This window comes from Atta colombica, unplaced genomic scaffold, assembly GCF_001594045.1.
Source record: "Atta colombica isolate Treedump-2 unplaced genomic scaffold, Acol1.0 scaffold228, whole genome shotgun sequence".
NCBI classification, from domain to species: Eukaryota; Metazoa; Arthropoda; class Insecta; order Hymenoptera; family Formicidae; genus Atta; species Atta colombica.
The window spans coordinates 1,014,849-1,038,265 of record NW_017259325.1 but is presented as its reverse complement, the minus strand read 5'-3'; the positions used below and the strand labels follow the sequence as shown (position 1 = coordinate 1,038,265).

General features: G+C 31.8%; 1 protein-coding gene across 2 annotated transcripts; it reads left to right on the top strand.

The window, feature by feature from the left end:
* Positions 1–6,417: 6,417 nt before the first annotated feature.
* On the top strand, positions 6,418–23,279 carry LOC108688261 (dopamine receptor 2-like). Of its 2 annotated transcripts, none has more exons than XM_018194442.1 (3): positions 6,418–7,982; positions 19,018–19,102; positions 22,940–23,279. In XM_018194442.1, the coding sequence occupies exons 1-3, from the start codon at positions 6,778–6,780 to the stop codon at positions 23,057–23,059; spliced, it is 1,410 nt and encodes a 469-aa protein (XP_018049931.1). In that variant the 5' UTR covers positions 6,418–6,777; the 3' UTR covers positions 23,060–23,279. The 2 variants fall into 2 exon arrangements, with proteins under 2 accessions (XP_018049931.1, XP_018049932.1); XM_018194443.1 differs by lacking the exon at positions 22,940–23,279 and adding an exon at positions 20,045–20,134.
* The last annotated feature ends 138 nt before the right edge of the window (positions 23,280–23,417 follow it).

Sequence of the window (23,417 nt, the reverse complement as noted above, 5' to 3'; positions counted from 1 at the left end):
ATATATATATATAAAACATATGTAATTAATTAAAAGAATATAAAAACTGTTTTAGTTTAAAAATGGTTACAAAGTCATTATAGATAAAATCAAGGACAATAGAATATTTTTTCTAACTCTTATTATAATAATTACAAATTATTTTCTTACCTTGTGAGAAACCTGTACAAAAATATTCAACTGTAGGATGCGTCGAAGAATATAGATTCTAATCATATATACGACCTGTTAGCCAGAACAGATTTAGAAAATAGCATCTAAATAATTAAAAAAAATAAAATTAAAAACCGGCGTCCTTTGTGACGTCATACGTAGGAAAAATCTGCGTCATATCTGTGGATATCCGTGACGCACGTGCAAGAAACAGGGTGCTTCGAGCAAAAGTTGATAAGGGCGAAAGTGCGTATGTGTGCGCTCGGGGGTGATGCAGCTTGACGCGGCTCGATGCGGCGCGCAAGCGCGACGGTTGCAGAGCTTTCGAGCCACGCGATGGTAGCAGTTGGCCTTCTAAAACCGCGAAACACGTCCCGCGTTCTCTCGAAGGAAGAGTACCGCGAGGATAAGTCACGTTTTTTTCTTTCCCCGTTTATTGTGTACATTCGTGCGCGTTTAGAGAAAGAATTTGAAGACGTCCCCGATCGTCTATTGTGATCGTCCTTTCTCGCTTCTTGCGTTCGATTTCATTTGACACTGACATCCAACACACGTAACCAAATCACGGTAAATACCAACAACACCCTCATCGTCTGTGTCTCGAACGTCATGACATCGTGCATCATTTTATCGCGATCGAACGCTGGCGATCAGGAAAGACCCTGACCTTGAAAGTCCATGTGCAAACAGATTATAGGATAATTAACACGCGTTAACCAACGACAATGCGTTAATGGAGAACAACCGCGGTACCCGCCGGTTTTTCTTCACCGGAAAAATATATAACGATTAGTTCATAGTAATATACAAATGATATATAACGGTACGTACCGTCTCACGCACGATATGATTTTTATTTAATAGTTTCATTGTTACCGCTACTGTTTTTTCCTTGTTTTGAAAATGCTTTTCTTCCGTTCAAAAATCACATTGAACAAGATACTCTTGTTCCGTTACAAACATTAGAAGCATTTACATCTACATAATACTATGTATCGCTTGCTTAACTGAAAAAGCTTCCCATCCATTATATATTAACATATAGATATCGCTGCAGGGTTTTATATTAAATGAAAAAGTAGTTTTGAAAGTTTAAATTTCTTTTATTAATATTTAAGAAGAAACAGACCTGTTACGTGCGCATAATTATTATTCATTATCATTATATTTTGCTCTAATTTTTTTTAATTTATCCTCAAAAATCAAGCATTGTTTCAGATAAAATTCAGCCAAATATGGAAATATTCGTTAAATTGCCACAAAATCAATATTAATTTTAAAGTTCTATCACTTTTGTTGTTCTTTTAATACATTGTTTAAACTTTTTAGAAAAATATTTTACATATATTTTTAAGATAATGCATTATTCATTCGTGACGATACATGGTAGTACGCTCTGAAATACATGGCATGTAGGTACACAGCGGATGAAGTTGATCGCACCAATGTATACATAACAGACACTTTAAGCATTAATACTAGTGACTATACCTAGCTTATCAGCTTATTTTATTTTTAAAAGTTATTTAACTTTTTCTTATAACTCAAATAATTTTATTCAAATACTGTTTTAATTTTTAATGTCCAGAACGCATCATTACGTTGCTGCAGAAAATACCTTGTATCATTTTAATTGTTTAAGAAGAGACATTTGTGTGTGGTATATCGATACAATGGCAATAGCGAAAAATGATGGCAAATGAAATGTCGATTGATGAGACAGAATTATCGAAGATTGAAAATTTATCGAAAGAATATTCGCTATTATATCAGTCAAAAATTACATCAATTGTCATTTCTCATCAAAAACTAATTTCAGCAATGTAAAATTCTATATAAACGAAATATAATTATGAGACTGTTCTCATTTTCGTGGAAAAAAATGTATTTGCCAAAATTAGATTTATATTCTAATTAAAAAATTTTTAAATCAATAGCAATGCGACATCAAATCGTACATAATTACTGCATACATTCGCGCACTAATAAATCACACTGTATAATTCTCAAGTTAAATCATATATTTCTAATCACGTGAAAATATGTAAAAAAACGAGAATCATTTATGCATTTATGATGAAAGAAATAGAATATCAGGTAAATTTTTTAGAATGTTTTCTCTTATTTATCGCATTAATTCTTTGTAAATAAATGCAAACACAAAATTAAGGATATTCCGATTAAGTATTTGAAGGAATTAATCTTGTAATATCCGTAAAATTTAGAAAAAAAATATACTGATCATCCCGTATGTCGATTGTACACCAAATGTTTGGATCAATATATAATTTATCTTTGCTGCAACGTTATTAAAATAAATTTAAACATCATTACCTATCTTTTTAAACAAGCAAACATTTTTACTAAAAGATATAGATACTGAATCTTACAAATGCAAAATGAACGAATGCCTAGAGAGTTACAAATGATAATAGACCATTGACACCCACGGATTTCCGGCTTACATGATTATCATTTGACCAATCTTAGGCAATTTTGCAATTGGCTGCGACGGGATCACAAACGCGAATGTGATATCAAGCCTTATAATACAAATTTCTCCTTCCTCCTACTCTATAAAGTTAATTTATGTTATAATGTATGTTATTAATAGCGAATAAAAGAGGTAGCGAGGAAAAGAGAGAAATTGAAAATTAATATAGATACATTGAATAAATTATAACAGAATATTCATTACCCAACATTGTATATGTATACTTGTTTTTATTTTTTATATTCTTTATAAATTATTATGTGAGAGATTATATTATTTTTTGTTTTTACTATATATAATTTACTATATATAATTTACTATATAATTATATAGTTTCCATTAATTTTTCGATAACGAAATTATAAAACATACGTTTATTGTTACAATTACATTACGTTTTATTTAAGTGTATTTGAGATCACAAATTGATTGGAAATTAATGTGAAAACAATTTAAAATAATATTATTTTTATTATTTAGTGTAGGAATTTTTATATAAAATATTTATATATTGTATTATTCTCTCCATTTTCCCGTTCAATTTTTCGCTTCCCTGCTCTTGATATTCTCTCTTATTCTTTCGATCAGTTACGTAAGTTATCTCTACCCCCTCTTGATCCTTCTATCGCAATTCTGTAAGTTCCTAAGGAAACAGGGAAAGAGATCACGTAGATCTAACTCTCGTCGAGAAACATGATACAAGAATCACTTTCTTAAGAAATACATTCTTCATTACAAATATCTAGTTATAGAGGCCATTTAACATTGTATCCAACAAACTCTTATTTTGAATATATATTTCCATAGTATTTACTATATTTGTAGATAAATAAGAGAAACAGATTTTTTTTAATGTAGAGGAAAGATCCCTATTATGAGATACCGAATTCATTTTGGGTAAATGAAATAGAAATCTAGCAGAATTTAAAAAAATAATAAATCATTTTGAAAAGAATTTAATAAACTTTAAGATAACGTTACACAAAATTTAATTCAAATTCAATTTTTTTTAAATTAAAGAAATATAAAAAATGAGATGCCTCGAGAAATCGATAATAAAACGCAAAATATAGCAGTATTGCAATTAAAAAACTTTATTTAATGTTTCTAAAATAAATACAGTAGCGTGCGCGAAAAATCAGCATGCGATAGATTATACTCAGAACTTTTCAAGTTGGAAGCATCGCAGATATAGGCACTCGACATTCATTCCGGTTGTCTTTTTTATTATTGTACAATAACATTTATTCTTTAGTAATGATTTTCACTATAACATAAGAGCATGAGTTATTTTGTATTAGGAATATCTGGGTATCTCATATTATGATTTTCATGCCTTATGATTTTACGATCAGCAAATCTAACTTCTGTAATTAAACAATTCAACATATCCTGTATTTTTCTATTAGTACGATCTTACTCTATCACTACATGAGAAATTTATTGCCAAATATTTATTTATTAAATAATAAACAAGATTTAAATGTTTATCTCAATGAAACTTGAAGACATCCAAATTCTAAAATCTTGTTTTACAATAACTACAGGCATGATCTGAATAATGAATTTTCTACTAAATAATTTTCAATCCAAGAGCAATAAATTCATGGTGGCACCAATAGATAGTGTTTATTAATTTAGCAGAAACGCTATCTCATATTAGGCGCCTATCCTATAGGATAATAGGGGGCTTTCCTCTATAATACGTCTTCCATTTATTAATGAAATTTGAAATATTGTTAAAGTAGAAAAGATAAATCCTTAAATTTATGAGAACATTTTAAAATTATTTGCTTCTAATTTGTTATTTGTACAAACACTTTTTAAAAAGTATATTTAGTATTTTGAGACATTTCAAAGGAGCAGATATTTTTGATTTGCCGTTCCAGAAAAATATTTTCTTCATTAATGAATTGGCCGTTCTGGAAAACTAACTTTTTTTATAGTACTATGTACATATCGATCGCCATTGGTACTATTCATCCGTGACCAAGTTCAACGGCGGCCTTCTTCAACATAGAAGGGGGTTCTATATGTAAGATCGAGTATATGTATATTACACTGCTGAAACTAGGGAGGCCACGAGGAGGACGCGAGGGTGCGGGGTCAAAGATGATCGTGATAATCACTCAACGATAAACATCCATAAATAACCATAGTCGGTGAGCAGTTTATAGACAGTTAACGCTGAAAGAGAATGTCGAAGCGCGCTCTTTGAAACTGATTGTTCACGTACGGCGTGAGCGAGCCTAATACTAATAATTTTAGTTTGTTGTAATGATTTGATGTTATTAGTATGTCATATATTACTTTCATTTCCGACATAACGAAAGGCATATTTTAATAAATTTAACAAATTTAACAGTATTTTTCGAAAATTGACTTAATATTGATTAAAAATAGATAATTTCTTTCTATAAGTTTTTATTTATCTTTAAACTCAATATTCAGAGAACAGAAGCAATTTAAAAAAAAAATTTGAGACTCATATGCAAAATATGATGACACAGCGTGATGGCTTTAATATTACTCCAAAAAAAAAAAGTAGTACGTCAAAGGGAAGTTCATCGTGTCTCTGGTACACAAAAGAGTCGCCAATGATGATCAATAAAATAACCAAAGAAATATCACATAAAAGATCGCTTTAAATTAGATTATATTAATGTATCTTTAATCTCTTTATCATTAATTTGCAACTACGATTGCAGTCTGCAACGCAAGAGAATAAGACTATCTCTAACCACTGAATATAGCCACTATTAACCCGGGTCCTGTATATTAGGATATATGCAGATAAAACAGAATTTAAGCGCAAACATAACTAAACTACACTATTATTGGTTTAACTTTACTGAACTGCTTTGATCAAATAGCGATAAATATTTGCACGAATGAAAGCTTAATTTAAGCCTGTTCTCCTTTATTTGGACGCAAAAACATGAATCTTTTTCATATCCTATCACATCCTATTCAGCACTTTACAACTTTATTTCAAGTTTAAACAGTATGATGAAAAAGTGTTCTTAAAATGAAATTTATTATATTTAGACATTCAGAAAATATTAAGTTACTACTGCTTGGATCACAATGTTGATTTTATTACTTTTACATGTATTTTATTACTTAATTTTTACACATTATGTATGAATTTTATGTCTAAAAAATATTTTGTTGGTATCGTAATCTATATCATTTACGCACAAGTAACGGTCTGTTTCTGTAAAATCATTGTCATTTTTATACTTCCAATATCTTTCGAATAACTTAATCGAATTGTCAGAGTGCATACGTATGTGTATTAAAAGTTCTATAAAAGTTGCCAACTGTAAAGCATTTGAGTGAAAAAATTCAGATTGATTTTTACCTTTATATTAAAAATTTCTAATAATATCAGAAATTTTTATTAGAGTGCACAAGTAATTAGAATTAGATTTGGATTATAAAAAAAAAAAATTTATTTTGGAAGAAGGAAACAGAAAGAAGAAGAAGAATCTCTAAAAAAAAAAAAGCATTTGTTAAACAGATCGCGATCATTACAATGTAATATAAGCGAAATTGCCTAATTTGCCTTTTTTTGTTTCTTCATTGATAATCTATTTTAAAGAACAAATTTTTATGAGCTTATTTGCTTGTTTCAGATATTTAAAATAATGATTATCCTAATCGAATGAAAATGAATACTGCTGAAGAAATAGGAGAAATCTAAACTTTTGATTCTTGATTATGCCTATGTGATGATTGTGTTCTACACTTTACTTCATTACTTTAGGATCGCGGCTGAAAAGGACACATTGTGCCAAATGTTCTTTCATCAGATAGATACATGATAAATATATTGAGAAAGTTTAACCAAGCTTTATAAGATATAATCAAATCATACAATGACAACTTAGCAAATGTAAAATACAACAGCAATCTTATTAAGAACTGTAATGATTCGAAATATTTTAGCGAGACGAGATGAGAGGACAGACGAAAATGAGAGATCTCGCAAATGTATACGCAATGCCAATGCCCTGACGTTTAGTCGTCTAGGGAAAATTAAGAGGATCAAGATCCTTGGACAATCGCACATCAGGGTGATTATGGTCGAAAGACCGTCGTAGTAGTACGGCTGCGCACGGTAAAACATGAATGACAGCGAGATCTATCTATTGAACTGGGAAGAAGAGGTACACGCATTAAACAACGATCTTGATAGAAGCTTTTATAACGCGAACTATCCGTCGTTTAATCACACCTATGAAGATCTCTGGGAACTCGCTACGGATCGAATCGGTCTCGCGATCGTTTTATTGCTCTTCTCCGTAGCTACCGTTTTCGGCAACTCGTTAGTGATTCTCGCGGTATTCCGAGAGAGGCATCTGCATACAGCTACAAACTATTTTGTGACTTCATTGGCTTGTGCCGATTGCCTGGTAGGACTGGTAGTGATGCCAATTAGCGCCGTATATGAGGTATTGGAAAACCGTTGGCTGTTTACGACGGACTGGTGTGATGTTTGGCGTTCGCTTGATGTTCTATTCTCCACCGCGTCCATTCTAAACCTGTGCGTTATTAGTCTAGATCGCTACTGGGCGATTACCGATCCCTTTACGTATCCGACTCGAATGAGTAGGAAACGCGCCGCGATCCTAATCGCTATCGTATGGATTTGTTCGAGTGCAATCTCTTTTCCTGCGATAGCGTGGTGGCGTGCCGTTCGTACTGAGCAAGTGCCCGAAGACAAGTGTCCCTTCACGGAGAATCTCGGTTACCTGATATTCTCATCGACAATCAGTTTTTACCTACCGCTATTCGTGATGGTATTCACGTATTACAGAATCTATCGCGCCGCCGTGATACAGACGAGGAGTCTAAAACTCGGTACAAAGCAGGTAATGATGGCCTCGGGCGAGCTCGAACTCACGTTGAGGATACATCGAGGCGGTACAACTACTAACACCGACGCTAGGCATCTTTTTCGCACCGCCTCGAGCACACCCGAAGATCTGCAAGATCTCGAGGAACCATTAACAGCTCTTCACAACAATGGTCTCACTAGAGTGCCCTCCGCGAGAATCAACAATAAACAACACCTAGGAAAAAATTTCTCTCTCTCGCGTAAACTCGCCAAGTTCGCCAAGGAGAAAAAGGCGGCAAAGACCCTTGGTATCGTTATGGGTGTATTTATTATTTGCTGGCTACCGTTCTTCGTTGTGAATCTATGGTCGGGATTCTGCACGAGATGCATATGGCAAGAAGAAATCGTATCTGCAGCCGTCACTTGGCTCGGCTGGATTAACAGCGGAATGAACCCCGTGATATACGCTTGCTGGAGCAGAGATTTTCGTAGGTGAGTTTTTGTGCATTGTTAATTATTTTTTTCAAAATCAGAATTGTCGAATTAAAATGATTCTTTTTGCATACTCTGTTCCATTTTTGTTTTTCATATCAACGCAATTATTGACATATCATATATAATAATTCATTATATCTTTTTCATTACTTATATCAAGTATGTTGTACATGACCGACATCATTATATCAGAGTTCTGCATACGTCGAAAATCTTCTGCTACAAATGAACAAATTTGTACCTACGATACCAAGCAAGTATATCCATCTCTCTTTAATAGTAGGTGCTGCAGCTAATGTGATAAACCAGATAGCATACATACATCATCAGGTTTACCATTATCTTCGTTCGTTCCGCGTCTACGTTCATACTGTACATAACAAATATAATGTGCAATAGTACTACAATATTAACGTGCTTACATGTCACTATCACGCACCGATTTATGAGCGCGGGATGTAGTTTACAATCAATCACCACGTTCTGACATTCCTCGACATCACCAAATTGTCACCGTTATCCTAATATAGATATCTGTTCTATTCTCTACGAGTCGTACCAACCAATCACATAGGATATGCTATCAAGCGAACCATCAACTATGTAGAGGGTAATTTTTTTCAAGGAGAGGAAGAAAACCCGTAAAAGGGTACTCGTGAGATTCTAGATCGATTTTAAGTCAACCCTGCGGAGCTATCTCCATTTAAAACATATATATAGTCAGGGTATATACAAGGTGTAGGACGTATATACGGTAGGGATTTTCCATGAAGACAGGAAAAGAGAATTTGGCTAGCGGGATTGTGGGTGGATTAGACGGAGACCCTTTAGCAAATTACTTTTATTCGTCCGCGCGAAATAAACCTGAAGTTTCAGAAACGGTCCGGTATTTTCTTCTCTCCCCTTTACGAGCGCTACCAAGCGCTACTCGTGAAAAGCATTTATCATCTTAAATATCTTCTCGACTTAATAATAGCTATGGCAATTGAGAATTTTCTTTATAGATTTCTTTGCACCAAGTTTTGTGATATATTACACATAAACTTTTCTTGAAATAACTCGATATATACATATATTTACAACACAAAACAAAAAAGTAAGAAATAACAAAACGATGAAACTTTCTATTAATCTTATTCAACTTTTATTCTATTTACAGCAATATTAACGTGTTTATAAAATATTAATATGTGATATAATAAATTAAAAGAAAACAAATTTGAAGTAAAAGAATTTGATAAATTAATGACAAAGTAGAAACTACAAAAAGAGAAGCTATCATTGCAGCACATACAATATTATCGAAAGAAATAAATATATATATATATATATATAAAACATTTGACAATGTAAATACATTCTTTATATTTTTGGAATAAGAAATTTTGGGAATGAGAAACCTATGCTTAGGAAAACAGGATTTCCGCAAGCAATAGATTAACGCACTAATCTATCGCACTACGTGGACATGTTCGCATGTTAAATCGTGAATCGCGTGCGAAGCAAATTACACTACTCGATGAGGGCGATGTAACACTGACGTTGAATAGATTTGATACGGTTTGGCTGACGCCAAACGACGTTGTGTACAGCAATCCCACGTGTAACTATCACGCTTCACGGATATTTACTCCATGCATACAGGTAAATGTAAAATCAATAGACCGCGTGCTTTCTTTATGGTATACAAGGCTGTGAGGACCTATCTTCTAGGTCGTAAAATGGATAGTTCGATCGTTCCAAACAAGCGGATATTAATAAAAGAAACAATTGCGACTTTGTACGTGAAAAGAAGTCGACCATTTTAAAGGACAATGAGCTCAACAAGACAAAACGAAGATGATTCACTGATTTATTTATTGCTTATAGAAAAGTAGTCATTTTATCGACTAACAAAAGAATCCAGGGCAACCTATTGCATTGATCCATATCCTACGTTTCCTGAAACACCTCCGCATTAAGTTAATTATAATCACGTCAGCGTTTAGATAAAGTCTAATCCTTTCTCCAATATCTTTAATACACAATATGTAATATACAATATGTAAAATTCCAAGTATAGGCAACGCACGATTATAGTGAATCTTCATTAAAGGATGAACTAGTTATGATAATTAACGATTAATTTTGCCGAAATAATCAAGCAAATGCCTATTAATCGACAATAATATCGCATCTAATAACGAATTAGAGGAAAAAAATTTCTATTATCAGATAGTTTCTGCTAAACTAATAAAAGCTATCTATTGATTCCACCATGAATTTATTGCTCTTGGATTAAGAACTATTTAATAGAAAATTCATTATTAGATCATGCCTGCAATCATTGTAAAACAAGATTTTAGAATTTGGATGTCTTCAAGTTTCAGTGAGATGAGCATTTAATCTTATTTATTTTATTTTATTTATTGCCAAATATTTATTTATTAAATAATAATTTGGCAATAAATTCTTCATGTAGTGATAGAGGTCGTAGAGTAAGGTCGTACTAACAGAAAAATACGGGATATGTAGAATTGTAAAATACAGAAGTTAAATTTGATGATCGTTAAACTATAAGGTGTGGAAATCGTAATATAAGATACTCGGAGTATTCCTAATATAAAATAATGCTTCTATGTTATAGTGAAAATCGCTAAAGTATAAATGTTATTATACAATAATAAAAAAAAACCAGAATGAACACCGAGTATTTATATCAGCGAAGCCTGATTCTAACTACTTGAAAACGAGTTCTGGGTAAATCTATCGCATGCTCATTTTTGGCGCACGCTGGCTGGGTGTTTGTTTGTATTTTAGAATTTTTAATAAAAGTTTTTTTAATTGCAATACTGATATATTTTGCATTTTATTATCGATTTCTCGGAGCATTTCATATTAGGAATATAATTTTTTGACTTTGCGATTTGCTCACTTTTTACATTTCTTTAATTTAAAAAAAAAGTGGAATTTGAATTAAATTTTATGTAACGTTATCTTAAAGTTTATTAAATTCTCTTCAAAATAACTTATTATTTTTTTTTAATTCTTCCTATATATTTTTAACATTTACCCAAAATGAACTCGGTATCTATAATAGGGGCCTTTCCTCTACATCTCAATAGCTATAAACTCATAACTTTGATTACATTATTACACCAACTCTAATCCATTACTATTGATTGCACAACCGATAAAACGATATGAACGATATGAAAGTTTGAATTGACTAAATTTTTAACTTACTGTGTAATTTACTGCGACTTATTCTTTATCTTGTAGAGGACAATACATTTGCGAGAGTTTCTCATTAAATTAACGAGAAGACCTTTCGAGTATGATGTAATTAAAAGTTTCTACAAGTATACAGAGAGAATGTGAATGTAGGTACACGTTCCATTCCGCTTCAGCTAAAATAGATGCGGATTCTTTCGAGACTTTCCATGATGAAACAAATTATAAAAAATAAAAAAATAAAATTAAGAGATTTTGTACACTGAGATTCAAAATACACACAAAAGTTAATTCAAAGTATTTAAATTATTTAAGAATTTTAAAATCATAGCGTCATTCAAAAAGATTAAAAATGTACAAATTGGTCGTACTCAAACAAAAGCAATATTACTAGCGGAAGAGTAATCTGCCTCTCCGAGTTCGTAAAATCTCAAATTCTACATTTTCAAACTTTTACTTCATATCATATATCGCATGGATTATTTTATCTCTCTGTCAATGCTACTTTGTCTACATTTCTATAAGCTAACATTAAAAAAAAGTCTATTGCGTTCCAACAAATAATCTGTGATAAAACATGAAAATGATGCATAAAGACAAGGTTATTACTCTATCATTTTTATCTCACTGTATAAAGCTGTATTTTTCTTATGATATGTTTTGTGTGTGTGTGTGTGTGTGTGTGTGTGTGTGTATGTGTGTGTTTATATGTAAGATATGAGAAATAGACATTTAATAAATTTTAATAAAAAATATGGTAATATATACATATATTACTATTGGATTGTCCGGAAAGTCCGATTTTGAAGGAAAATTGAAATGCAGAAGATTTAAATTTTAGTATACATTTATTAAATTATATAAGTTGGTCGGCACGAACTTTCCGGACAACCCAATATAATAAATTCACATTATGTATTACGTTATACGTGATCAAGATCGAGCAAACAAAAATGAATTGCAATGTGCAATACTGAGGTTGAAGAAAAGTTTAATAAAACTGTCGACACCTTAAAAAAATAATACATATTGATATAAAAAAAGATACAAATCAGAGTTTGTCTAGGTTTAAAAGAAAGAAAAAAAGAAAAGGAAGAAGCAATATTAACAATATTCTATTAAGTCTAATACTAGTGCAAAACCAGGTCACCAATCTCATAAAGACATTTCTAATTCAAGAATAACCGATTTCGTTATTGTTTCGTAAATTAGCATCATCCATATTTCGTTTTTCAAATTTTAAATAATACATGTTTTATCTTTTCTATTTGATATAGCTAGCATAAATTTATGTACAAGCGCATTACATCTTACTATATGTATTGTATTACATCATAAGATATAACAGCTTGATTTTTAGATAACAATAAAATTGAAAATAATTTCATTTCGCTGCAATTTAATTACGTTGATATTACATTTTGTATTCTAATTGATCAGAAAGAAAGTAGTTGCGCGGTGTTTCTTTTCAAGAACATGGAAGTTTAATGAGAAATATACTTATCTAATTGGCAAATAATTAATTCAATAATTTGTGATAAATATGATGCAATTTATTTATAATAAATAAAAGAAAGGAAAGAAAGCACAATTCGAGTTTCATTTAAAATGTCTGAAATATTGAAAAAATTACGTTAGCAATTATTTTCTCTCGCAATTTTAAAAATAAAATTTATTATTTTTGAGATTCTTCAGATTATAAAAATTTTTATTTGTATTTTATTTTATCAAATTTTATATTAAAAATATAATAACTATAGTTATAGCGCGATAAAAATCTACGTCTGTTATTATTTTTATTCTACATAATGCATTGAGAGAACGCAGGCATTATATTACCTACAGTGTACACAATCCGTAAACAGGATGAAAAAAATAAAGACGTTTTGTAGTAAAGTTTTTTTGTACGATATAGTGTAGAAAGAACAGTTTAGTTAGTCACTTTTTATAGTTGAATGCCACACCTCATATTATACGTTCATTCTAGAATTCGCTCTTTAAAATCAATAAATCAATATCTAGTTCATCAAATTGTACATACGTATATAACAAAGGGTTAAACTATGGAATTGATTTAATTTTCTAAATAAATTCACATGAGAATTTATATCGTTATATCTTGAATGAATTAAAATCGAAAGGATGCCAAGGTTTGTTAAGTAATTGACTTTTCCTTAACGAGTCCTTTTGCGATCGACGATGCGGAATATCCATGTCTCGAAAAAAAAGATAAAAATGAAAGCGAGATCCATATAAATGGCGCAGTGGCCAAGATCTGGATTCAACATCGTCGAGACGTCGCGTCGCCTCGCTTCCGGCGCCAAAACGTCTGTATATATCTCGCTGTTACTTGTTACTAAAAATGAAGAGACTTGCCTGACTAAAAGCAATAAGTAAAAAAGGGTAGGAACGAAAGCGGAAGGTGGAAGAAGGTAAGATCGCACCAGATCAGGCTTAGTAAGTCGTAGCTATAAATTGTAGTTGTGGAGCCCACTCTATAGTACTTCTTGGACTTCCTGCTTCTCTCTCATTTTTAATTCCGTTATCTTACAATTAGTTTGATTCTCTATAAACTTTGATTCAGCTTGAATTATATGTTTTCGTAACGCGCAAAATTCGAAGAGAACAGCGTAGATTTGGCTCCATTGGATACCAAATTGCATATATTCCTACGTATTTTATGTGGTCTTTCTCATTCTTTTTGGTTATTCGCTATCGACATTCTCTCGAATTATGCGCGAAATAAATTTTATCAGTTCGATTAATCTTTAAATTTTCACAAATCGCGTGTTCACTCTCAATTCTTACAAATTTTTTTAACAATTCTTAAAAAATTGTTCACTAGTACTATCTATGAATTAAATATCCAAAGTATTTGAATGTGTTTTTACTTAAATATTGCTTATAAAATAATGTACATTAAATTATAGATCATTATACATATTAGCATCTAAGTAATTAATTTCATTATAGAATAGCCATTTCATTAGAATAAAATCGCTGAAAAATACAATAAAATAGTCGAAGGTTTGTTAATAAGTTACGCTGATATTCATTATGATATCGTGACCTCTATTTCCGGTATGGTATGTCGCGCGCTTCAGATTGCATTTCGACAGAACGCTTCACTGTCATTAGAACGTAAACTCAACGCCAATAGCTGATTACACGAGTATTCGCGCCAATCGGGTATACGATAGTATAGCGTACCTTTCGTCTGCAGTTTGGTTCGTTTTGTCGCTGATATATTGACCCGATGACCGGAAATCACGCTTGGATTTTCTCTGATTAACGATGCCATCTTGCTCTTTGACTTTTTCGCTCGCACAAAAGTCCATAGAATAACGTCGTACCGTAATCCGATCGTATGATCGATCGTATAATATGATAGATATAAAAAAGATAGAATTAACTTGTCTTCTTTCCTTCCTATTGCTTTTCCGTATTAATCAAAAGAGTGACTTTGAACACTAATATACGAAGAAAATAGAAATTGACGTTACACATATACTTTTGTATTATTTCTATTTTATTGATTGAAAATTACAAAAATTATATATTTTATTGTATACTTATGCTAGAGATTTTATGTAATATCTTATTGCTAAGACTATAAAATTCAGAAAAATGCGCAATAATATATTTAAATATTAATTTGCTAACTTAAGAACAATATATTAATTCGTGCTTGTATCGAATACTAAATTGACTAATAATAAAAAATTGCGATCGAAATTGAAATTTTATATATAAGCAACACAATTTATTTTTAAATAATGTTATTAACATTGTTGTTTAACGTATAATTAATTTTTAATTAGACTAATCTGAAAGCATTTAACATTTCTATAACATTACCACTGTAAAAATACATAATATTAAAATTTTAGAATGCAATAATGTTAATAATATTGTTGTCTATAATATTTTCATTTAAAAAACGTATTCTTTAAAACTAAATTCTATCAAAATATCCAATAACGATCAATCGTATGCAGGATAAGCGATATCACATTTAATCAAATACGAAATTCGACACGGAATAGTAAAGTAAAAAATAATATTTTCAAATTTTTCGAAACGTAAATACTTATAAAAATATTTTCTTTATCAAAACTATCATTGCTACATGAAGTCATTGGTAATAATTTCATTTCGACTTCATTGTAACTATTATGAATTTTATTCAATAGACATGAAAATTGTTTACACCAATTTAATACATCACACTAATAATGTTATTACGTAAATTTTAAAATCGACATTTTGCTTTTTAAGTTTTATTTCTTGAACAAGATAAACAGAGAGAGGTTTAATGAAATTAGCCGGAAACTTTTCTAATTAACTCGCCGCAGGGCTATTTTATCTAGGAGACGTTAGTTAAATATTCCACGGAATCTCAATAGACTTATTATGAACAGTTAATGAGACAGGATAGTTATCGTATAACCGAGAAGAAATTTCAGCGAATATGTGATAAAAATATTATCCTTAAAACTATCGAACATTAGCAATATCGTCTCATAATGTGCAATTAAAATAAAATATTTATTATGAAATAATGTATGGATAAATGAAATTATATTACTTTTTTTTTCGTTCAACCGAGATAGTCTTATTATAAAATGTATGGCACGTTTCAAAGCTACTTAATGTCGGATTCTGAAGTTTTGATAAGACATAGATATATGAACCTTTTATAAAAACGTCTGGTTTAAAAAAAGATAAATAGATAAATAAAAAAGAGGTATAATGGACTTGAGATATTCTACAGACATACTGAATGTCATAACATGATCTAAAATGTAGTAAACGAAAGAGTAAACATAAAAAATGCAAGATTAAACTTTTTTACTGGAAGTTTTATTTTTTAATAAGATGAAAAGTGTATTTCGAGCATATATATTCTCGAATTGCATTTTCCAAGCTCGCTACACATCATATAATAAGTAATAAATTATGATGTTCCAGTATTCCATCAAAATTGCAAGAATGGCATCGCATCGTACGAATTTACTGAACAGAAATGTTGGATAAAGAAGAGACTCATATGCAATAATTAATAAGATATATTCATGTGTTTAGAATTAAAAGTGTACAATAATCGCAAGATATAATTCAGACAAGTTATCTATTTATATAAAAGCGTTAGAAAATGAATTTATGACAACAATTTGGATGGATAAAAAATAACTTCTATAATTAGCAGGCAGAATCCACCAAGATATCCCATGATCAAAAGAAAGAAAGCTGGTGCGATATCGTCGAGTTCAAGTTTGGAATTGTTTTCCTTTTCCTTGTTGGAATAACTTTGTCGCAATGTTGCCATGTTTGACCAATATTCCACAAGACCAACTTGAACGAGTATTTGGATCCTGAAATTAAATTCTTTCAAGTATGGAAAACCTTGCCGGGTGACGAAGGCCAATGGATAACTGCCCAGAGTGTCTTTTGTAATATGACCGTATCCTATATTGCGGTGATAATTTGTCAAGTTCAACATTACGAGAAGAGCTAAAGTATCATTTCTTCCCTCCGCAATCTCCACAAACTGATTAATATATTCATGATGGTTCAAAAGACAAAAATTCTTAATTATTTGTTTAAAGTTATCTTGCCTGTCATCATTATCAGACGTTTGTAACAAATTCGCGAATTGCTGAGTCCCACCTATCATAAATCCTGACTTAGCTAACTCCTCCGTAGTCTCTATCTGCATATCCGATGTACTAATTAGATAATCAGCTAACGATCCTAGATATAGTTGCGTGAGAAAAAAACCGAACAAAGCCCAAGATATAAATTGAATTCTGCTGGAAACTCTTTTCGGCTGAGACACTGCTACATTGAAAATCAATGCTATGATATCCAAAAATGTAATTTCACGAATAAAAAATAGTTTTACGAGTCCACCAATAATTAGAACGCAAAATATAGCACACCAAATATTCATGCTGAATGGAGCTATCAAACCACGTAAAGAAACATTTGTTTCTATCGGTATCATCCACGAAATTTGCACCATACCATAACAAGTGGTATATGTCATTTTTCGGCTTGAATTCCACAAGATACCACCAAACATTAAATCATTAGTCGCGTTATGAAGTCTCAGATATATCTCTGTATTCAATGGAATTCCATGTGCCGATTCAATCAGCTCTCTGTTCAGCTTGATGTTCAAGTTATTTGCAATTTCTTCCACCATTGAACCTTCTACTCCACCGAATCTCAAATGATTAGTGTCATTCTTGAGAGACGCGAATGGAAAATTATCGAACATTGCCACATTCAAGATATTAGCACTGAATAATGATTCTGTTTTATTTATGAAATTCTGCCATCGAATTGCAACATAAGCTTTCTGTTCACATCTGCCTGAAAGTGCTGGTTCGGCAAGTGCGTACGAATCGTTGGTCCGAATCGAAAGGCTACTAGCGCGCAGAACCGAATCTCCGACTGACGCCAATATCTGGAGCTTAAAAATCGATCGCAGTGACATTTGTTGTACTAGCGTACCAGCTTCTATCAGGAAGCTCTCTTCATCGGCGAACAGATTCGTCAGCACTACTATAAAATCGCAATTGTACTCACAATGATTGACAAAGGAGGAATTGTTCGTTTCGAAAGAGATTCCGTTCTCTAACAGAATAACAACATTTGTCAAAGTATCGTATATTTCCATATCATTCAGACTGACGTTTAATGTGTAAATAACGCTTGTCACATGTAATTCGTTCATCAACAGTTCTGCGACATCGGAAACATCTTGTAGCACATCAGGTAGTAAAAATGAGATTTGTTCCGAATATTCGAAATATTCTTCGATAAATGTCACCGTACAAGGTATTAAATAATTTAATGCTTTGTTACATTGATTTTGGCGTTCCGTAAAATTCTTCGAAATAATAGATTGATCGGTTCTACGTTGTGACGATACCATCATAACGAAAGTAATAAACATTAGCGTAATAAAAAATACGCAACGTGAATAATCTTGCAGTAAATGAAAGTCAAATTTAGTATTATTCATGTTGTCTATTGTACATAAGTGAACTATTGCACTTACAATTAGTCGTTACGCGTATTGCATCAACAACTACTTCGAAATACAGCGATGCACCGGTGCCGAGTAATGTACTACTCGGATACTCAATTCGCAAAAACGTAATACCATAGATGGAGCAAAGAATGCAAATATCACATAATACCACGTTCGTGCAATCATTAGAAAGATAATCTGTTTATCATCCATTTAGTGCGACGTGGACTACTTATCCATTATACCATCGATATACAAATGTGTGCATTATACAAAAATGATATGTATTTGTGTATTTGTGTATGTTTTTTAAAATAATTAAAAATTGAATTATTAACAACGAGACTCTCTCTATCTAAAATCAGGTATTAAAAAATTTTTTAATAGGTTAAAAAAGATTTTGAATTCTTTTATACTATCGAAATGAGGCAATACACATACGAGCATTACATGTATTACATTTTCATCGATAGACTTTATGCAAATATATTATACACGATACTTGAAAAAATATAGCAATCATGCAATCTTGATGTTAAAAGTCACATTTGGCGTCACGACATTGCGTCGTGACATTGCATAACGTAACACTTGTCTACGTCGCCGCGGCGTATAGCGCAAATTTGATTAAGATATTAATTTGCAGGATGCAGGATGATTCATGGTTATACAAAGAAAATATAAAAATCATACAAATAAATATTTTCTATCATAATATCATCACACCGTTCGCAATGTAATTGACGTTGTAAGACATATCATATTTTTTTGTTTCAGAGCTTTCGTAAGAATTCTGTGTTATTGTTGTCCCAGAAAAATGAAACGACGATATCAGCCAGCATTTAGATGTAAACCAAGTCAGGTGAGTTTAAATTATGTTTTATATATATATATATATATATATATATATATATACATTTATTGCTTTTTGAATGAATATTAATTTAAAGCAACAATTAGAATGTTGAATAGCATAGCCCTAAAAGTAATTGTTAATTTGGGTCCATTTCTATTTACTGGTAGAACAATCTTGCCTAAATTCATACACATCTAGTGTTAATGTCCCTCATTAATTACCCTTGCATAAACAATTTAAATTATAAAGGCATTTTATTTACAAATAAAAACAATACTAAAAATGTGTGCTGAAAAAAACGAAACAGGCATTTTGATTCAAACGAAAAGTATAATGTAATTGAATATAATTATCTTACAATTTGCTTCAAGAAATATCGAGGAAATTCTACATTTTTAGTAAAAATGCAACTAATTGTACGCATGAACCCTTATTATGACTTAATTAAGTATTAAACCAATTAAAGGAATGTGCACATCAAATATTAAAAATTTTGTTAGTGCATTATTCAAATTAGTTTACTAAGGAAAGATAAAAAAATTCGGAAAAGAGAAATAAACAATGTCCAAGTTAATCGTAATAGATATTACAACATAGCTGTACTTAAATATATAGCACGTACTTGCAATTTCACAGTAAAAAGTGCGGTGAATTATATTGTTAACAAACCATTCCCTCCATATAGTTTTGTATAATATAACTACCGCATGATATTTATTAGCAATTTCTTATTAAAATGTTTAGGATACGTCACCTATATTCTGTTTAATATGTGCTGACGTAATAATATAATAGAAATGTATATTTTATACTTTCGATAAATAAGCGTCAATAGGAATGCTGAAAGGAACGAGGCGTCACACGTCACAATCTTATTAATAATTCCGACGACAGGATACTATCAATGCTAACTACTAGGGAACGTATCCAGTATATTGCTTTTTTCAGAAATTCGCATCCGGACGATACTACTCCGCGTATTCCCTTCATCACGTACGGGGAAGTCGAGAAAATTCCGGCGAGCAAACCTACATTTAACAACGGAATATCATCGCGAGCTGGTCATCGATCGCTGATCGTGGAATCCCTCGAGACCTTTTCTTTATTTCTGTTTATCGCTTATCCTTCGTCCTTAATGCAATATAGACAAAGCAGTATATAGTTTAACTATTGGTATTTCCAAGTAATCATGATCCTCTATCCGTTTTCCAAAACCCTTATATATCAAAGATCAACGAGCATCAACGAACATCAACGTATTCTTATAGAATATAAATTCTCGGTATGTTTTTACTAGTAAATGTGACATTTGATTTTAAATATTTGCACCTGCACCCGGCACTATTCATTATCTAAGGATGCACTTTCTTGATCTATAGATACTTTTCTTGTTCTCGGGTATTCACTTCTGGTAGTTTTCTTGAAAGGTGATGTCTTGTATTTTTAATTTCGGTTTACAGAATAGTTATTTCTTCCGAATATAAATATAAAATTAGAAATTGAGATTGAGATTAAGATTGAATTTGATCAATCAAAACTCTAATCTGATATAAGTATTAACAGTTATAATAACAGAACTATGTCAATGCGTTGGGCATCTTGTAATTTTATTTAATACTGCTGTCGCGAATATGAAAGATTTTTCAAACTTTTGTAAACATAAAAATAACTGCAAACGCGTAAACAGTCGCAAATTTCATAACCGTAACTTTCAGCTAACAGCAAAATATAGTTTGAATAACAAATCGGAATTTTAATGGAAAACAAAATATACGCGCATATTTATTTTCCTTTCGATTTTGTAAGGTTTCCCTGTGATATGAAAGCCGACGAACCCAAAAATTATTTTATCTATTTCATTACACAAAATCTCGTGGATATTTCGTGCAAGATTTCATATATTTATATTTCGAATAAATTACCTCTGAAAAATTCACTTGTGATCAAGAACCATGAAGCGTGCTGTTTGAAATATGTAAAAGTTTGATGATATAAAGAATTCAAGTGCAGATATTAGAAACGCTCGTAATTCTATAAAACGTTCAGCTTTTCAAACTACTAACTTAACTACCAAATTTTCATATTTCTACATACAATAAAAAAAAAGCAACTGGAATGCAAACACATAATTTAAAATTTTAAATGTCTTTATAGAATATTTTGATTGTCAGAAGTTACATTTATGCAACGTATACGAGAGTATAAGGAATTGATGATGGTGATAAACGTGTAGCGATCATAAATCATCCGGTACTCGCGTAATTACACATACCAAAAGACAAGATATTATATCATGGATATAAAGTAAAATTGATATATGTCCGCATTTGAAAAATCTAAAATAAACGTGCGACCTCGTGCTATCTCCAATAACCTACATAGATACTTTTAGTTTCGCGGTTACCAGAAGAAGAATCGCGGACACACGGGATATATCGGATAAAAGTGGGAGAAGACAAAAATAAGGAGCATCATCTAACCTTGGGGAATTCAACACCCGATAGAACAAACGAGAAAACTCTGATACGGTCACTATCCCATGTGGCAGGATGACAGGACGAAAGTATTAAAGCAAGCATATGAAACTGTACTTTCTTTGTGAATTATTCTTAGATTTACGTAACACCTAAATCTGTAAATTTTTTTCTCAAATTCAAGAACGAAATATATAATAAATTTTGTTTAACAAATTATTTTTAGCAATACCGATTACATTCATGAAAATATCGATTATCGACTAATTACGTTACTTATCTAAAGGCGAGCAGTCTGAAAAATATATAAATACGAATGTTGGTGTATATAAGGTCCATCCATTTTGACCATTTTATTCACTTTGTCGGTAAACTATAAATTTGAACTCGACTCGTCCGCATTTGCGGTGGCATTTTTTTCACGGCTGACCGAATATTGAATGATTTGCTTTACAGCCAAGAGCTATCGAAAAACCGTTTAACCACTTAGACCCTCTCCCTATTCAGCTGGGGTTGTCTCTTCGACCGCACTATTCGCACGATTCGGCGCAAAGCCATGTGTACACGGGGTATGAGCGTGAAGTGTAAAGCTTGTCGCTGATCCGTGGCGACCTTTAAAGGGAAGCAACGAGCGCGGAGAGATTGGTTGCGTTTGAGGCGAAGCCGATGGATCGATTGTCCCTAGGACGACGACAGGAGAGCTGGTTGTCCCGTCGAATAAATTAAAGTGTTCGGTTTCCATAGAAAACAAACGCAGAATCTGTAAGAAAATATAATACAAACTTAACGATTACGAATTGAAAACTTCTACTCGGTAAAATAAAAGTAGAAATGGAACGGTGAGATTTATTGTGAGACATATCTGGATTTGTGTATCGAGTCGTTTTCTCACAAATTAAATTATTACAAATTCGTACTACCATAAATATCGATGATAATCTATAGCTTTTTATTTCTCACGCACTAAGCACTCGCGAATGGCGGACACGTTAATTTTTAAGAGTAAACAGACAAAAAAATGTGTGTTATTGGAATATAGAGTACATTGTAATGATAAAGCACGAACAGCCGAATGCAAAAAATTCTATCTGTGTAAATTCACTTTGCTTTGTTAGTTATCGAAAATCTATTTTTGTCCCAATCGAAAGATACACGTATGTATATGTATGTATATGTATGTATATGTATGTATATGTATGTATGTATATTTCTAGAGAAATGAAGGAGAATATAACAAGTTTATATATTATAAAATGTGTAAAACTTAATTGTTAATTGGTAATACTTCGATTCTTATCACGATGAATCATTCTTAAAATGGCGAACAATTAACGTGATAAAAACATTAATTGTAATTCTTTTGTTTCAGTATATCTCCGGAATGGCAACGGGAGGACAAGCGAGTAATGTGAGCTATAGTAGCGTCAGTCAGAGCAGCGACGGTGGCATATGCGTGCCCGGAAGTGGTCTCCCTAGCAGCGGTATGTGACGACACACAACGGCCCGAACGGGGCCACGTCGAGAACGAGCGATTCGATTCCGTGATGCGTGAGTAAATCAAACGTGATCCGAAAAATTAATTTTCAAAGAAACTGAAAGACATCGTTTCGTGCGACTTGAACTCATCGCGCCTGAAAAATATCAAGAGAAATCATCTCGAATACTCAGTGCTCCAATATACTCCAAGACTAGGATTTATCACCAAGACGCGGCAGAAAGGAGAAACATCATTAGCGATGTAACAACAATTCCACGAATGAATATAGATCGCGAAATATGTATAGGAAGCGTGTACTTAACATGGATTTTTCGTAACAGCTGCTTTCATATCATCACGATTAAAATAA

What these genes read in the sequence shown, in the direction of transcription:
- LOC108688261 (XM_018194442.1), top strand. Translation starts at nt 6,778, where the DNA reads ATGAATGACAGCGAGATCTATCTATTGAACTGGGAAGAAGAGGTACAC. An exon ending in TGGAGCAGAGATTTTCGTAG is followed by an intron (nt 7,983 to 19,017) that starts GTGAGTTTTTGT and finishes TTTTTGTTTCAG; the next exon opens with AGCTTTCGTAAGAATTCTGT. An exon ending in TTAGATGTAAACCAAGTCAG is followed by an intron (nt 19,103 to 22,939) that starts GTGAGTTTAAAT and finishes CTTTTGTTTCAG; the next exon opens with TATATCTCCGGAATGGCAAC.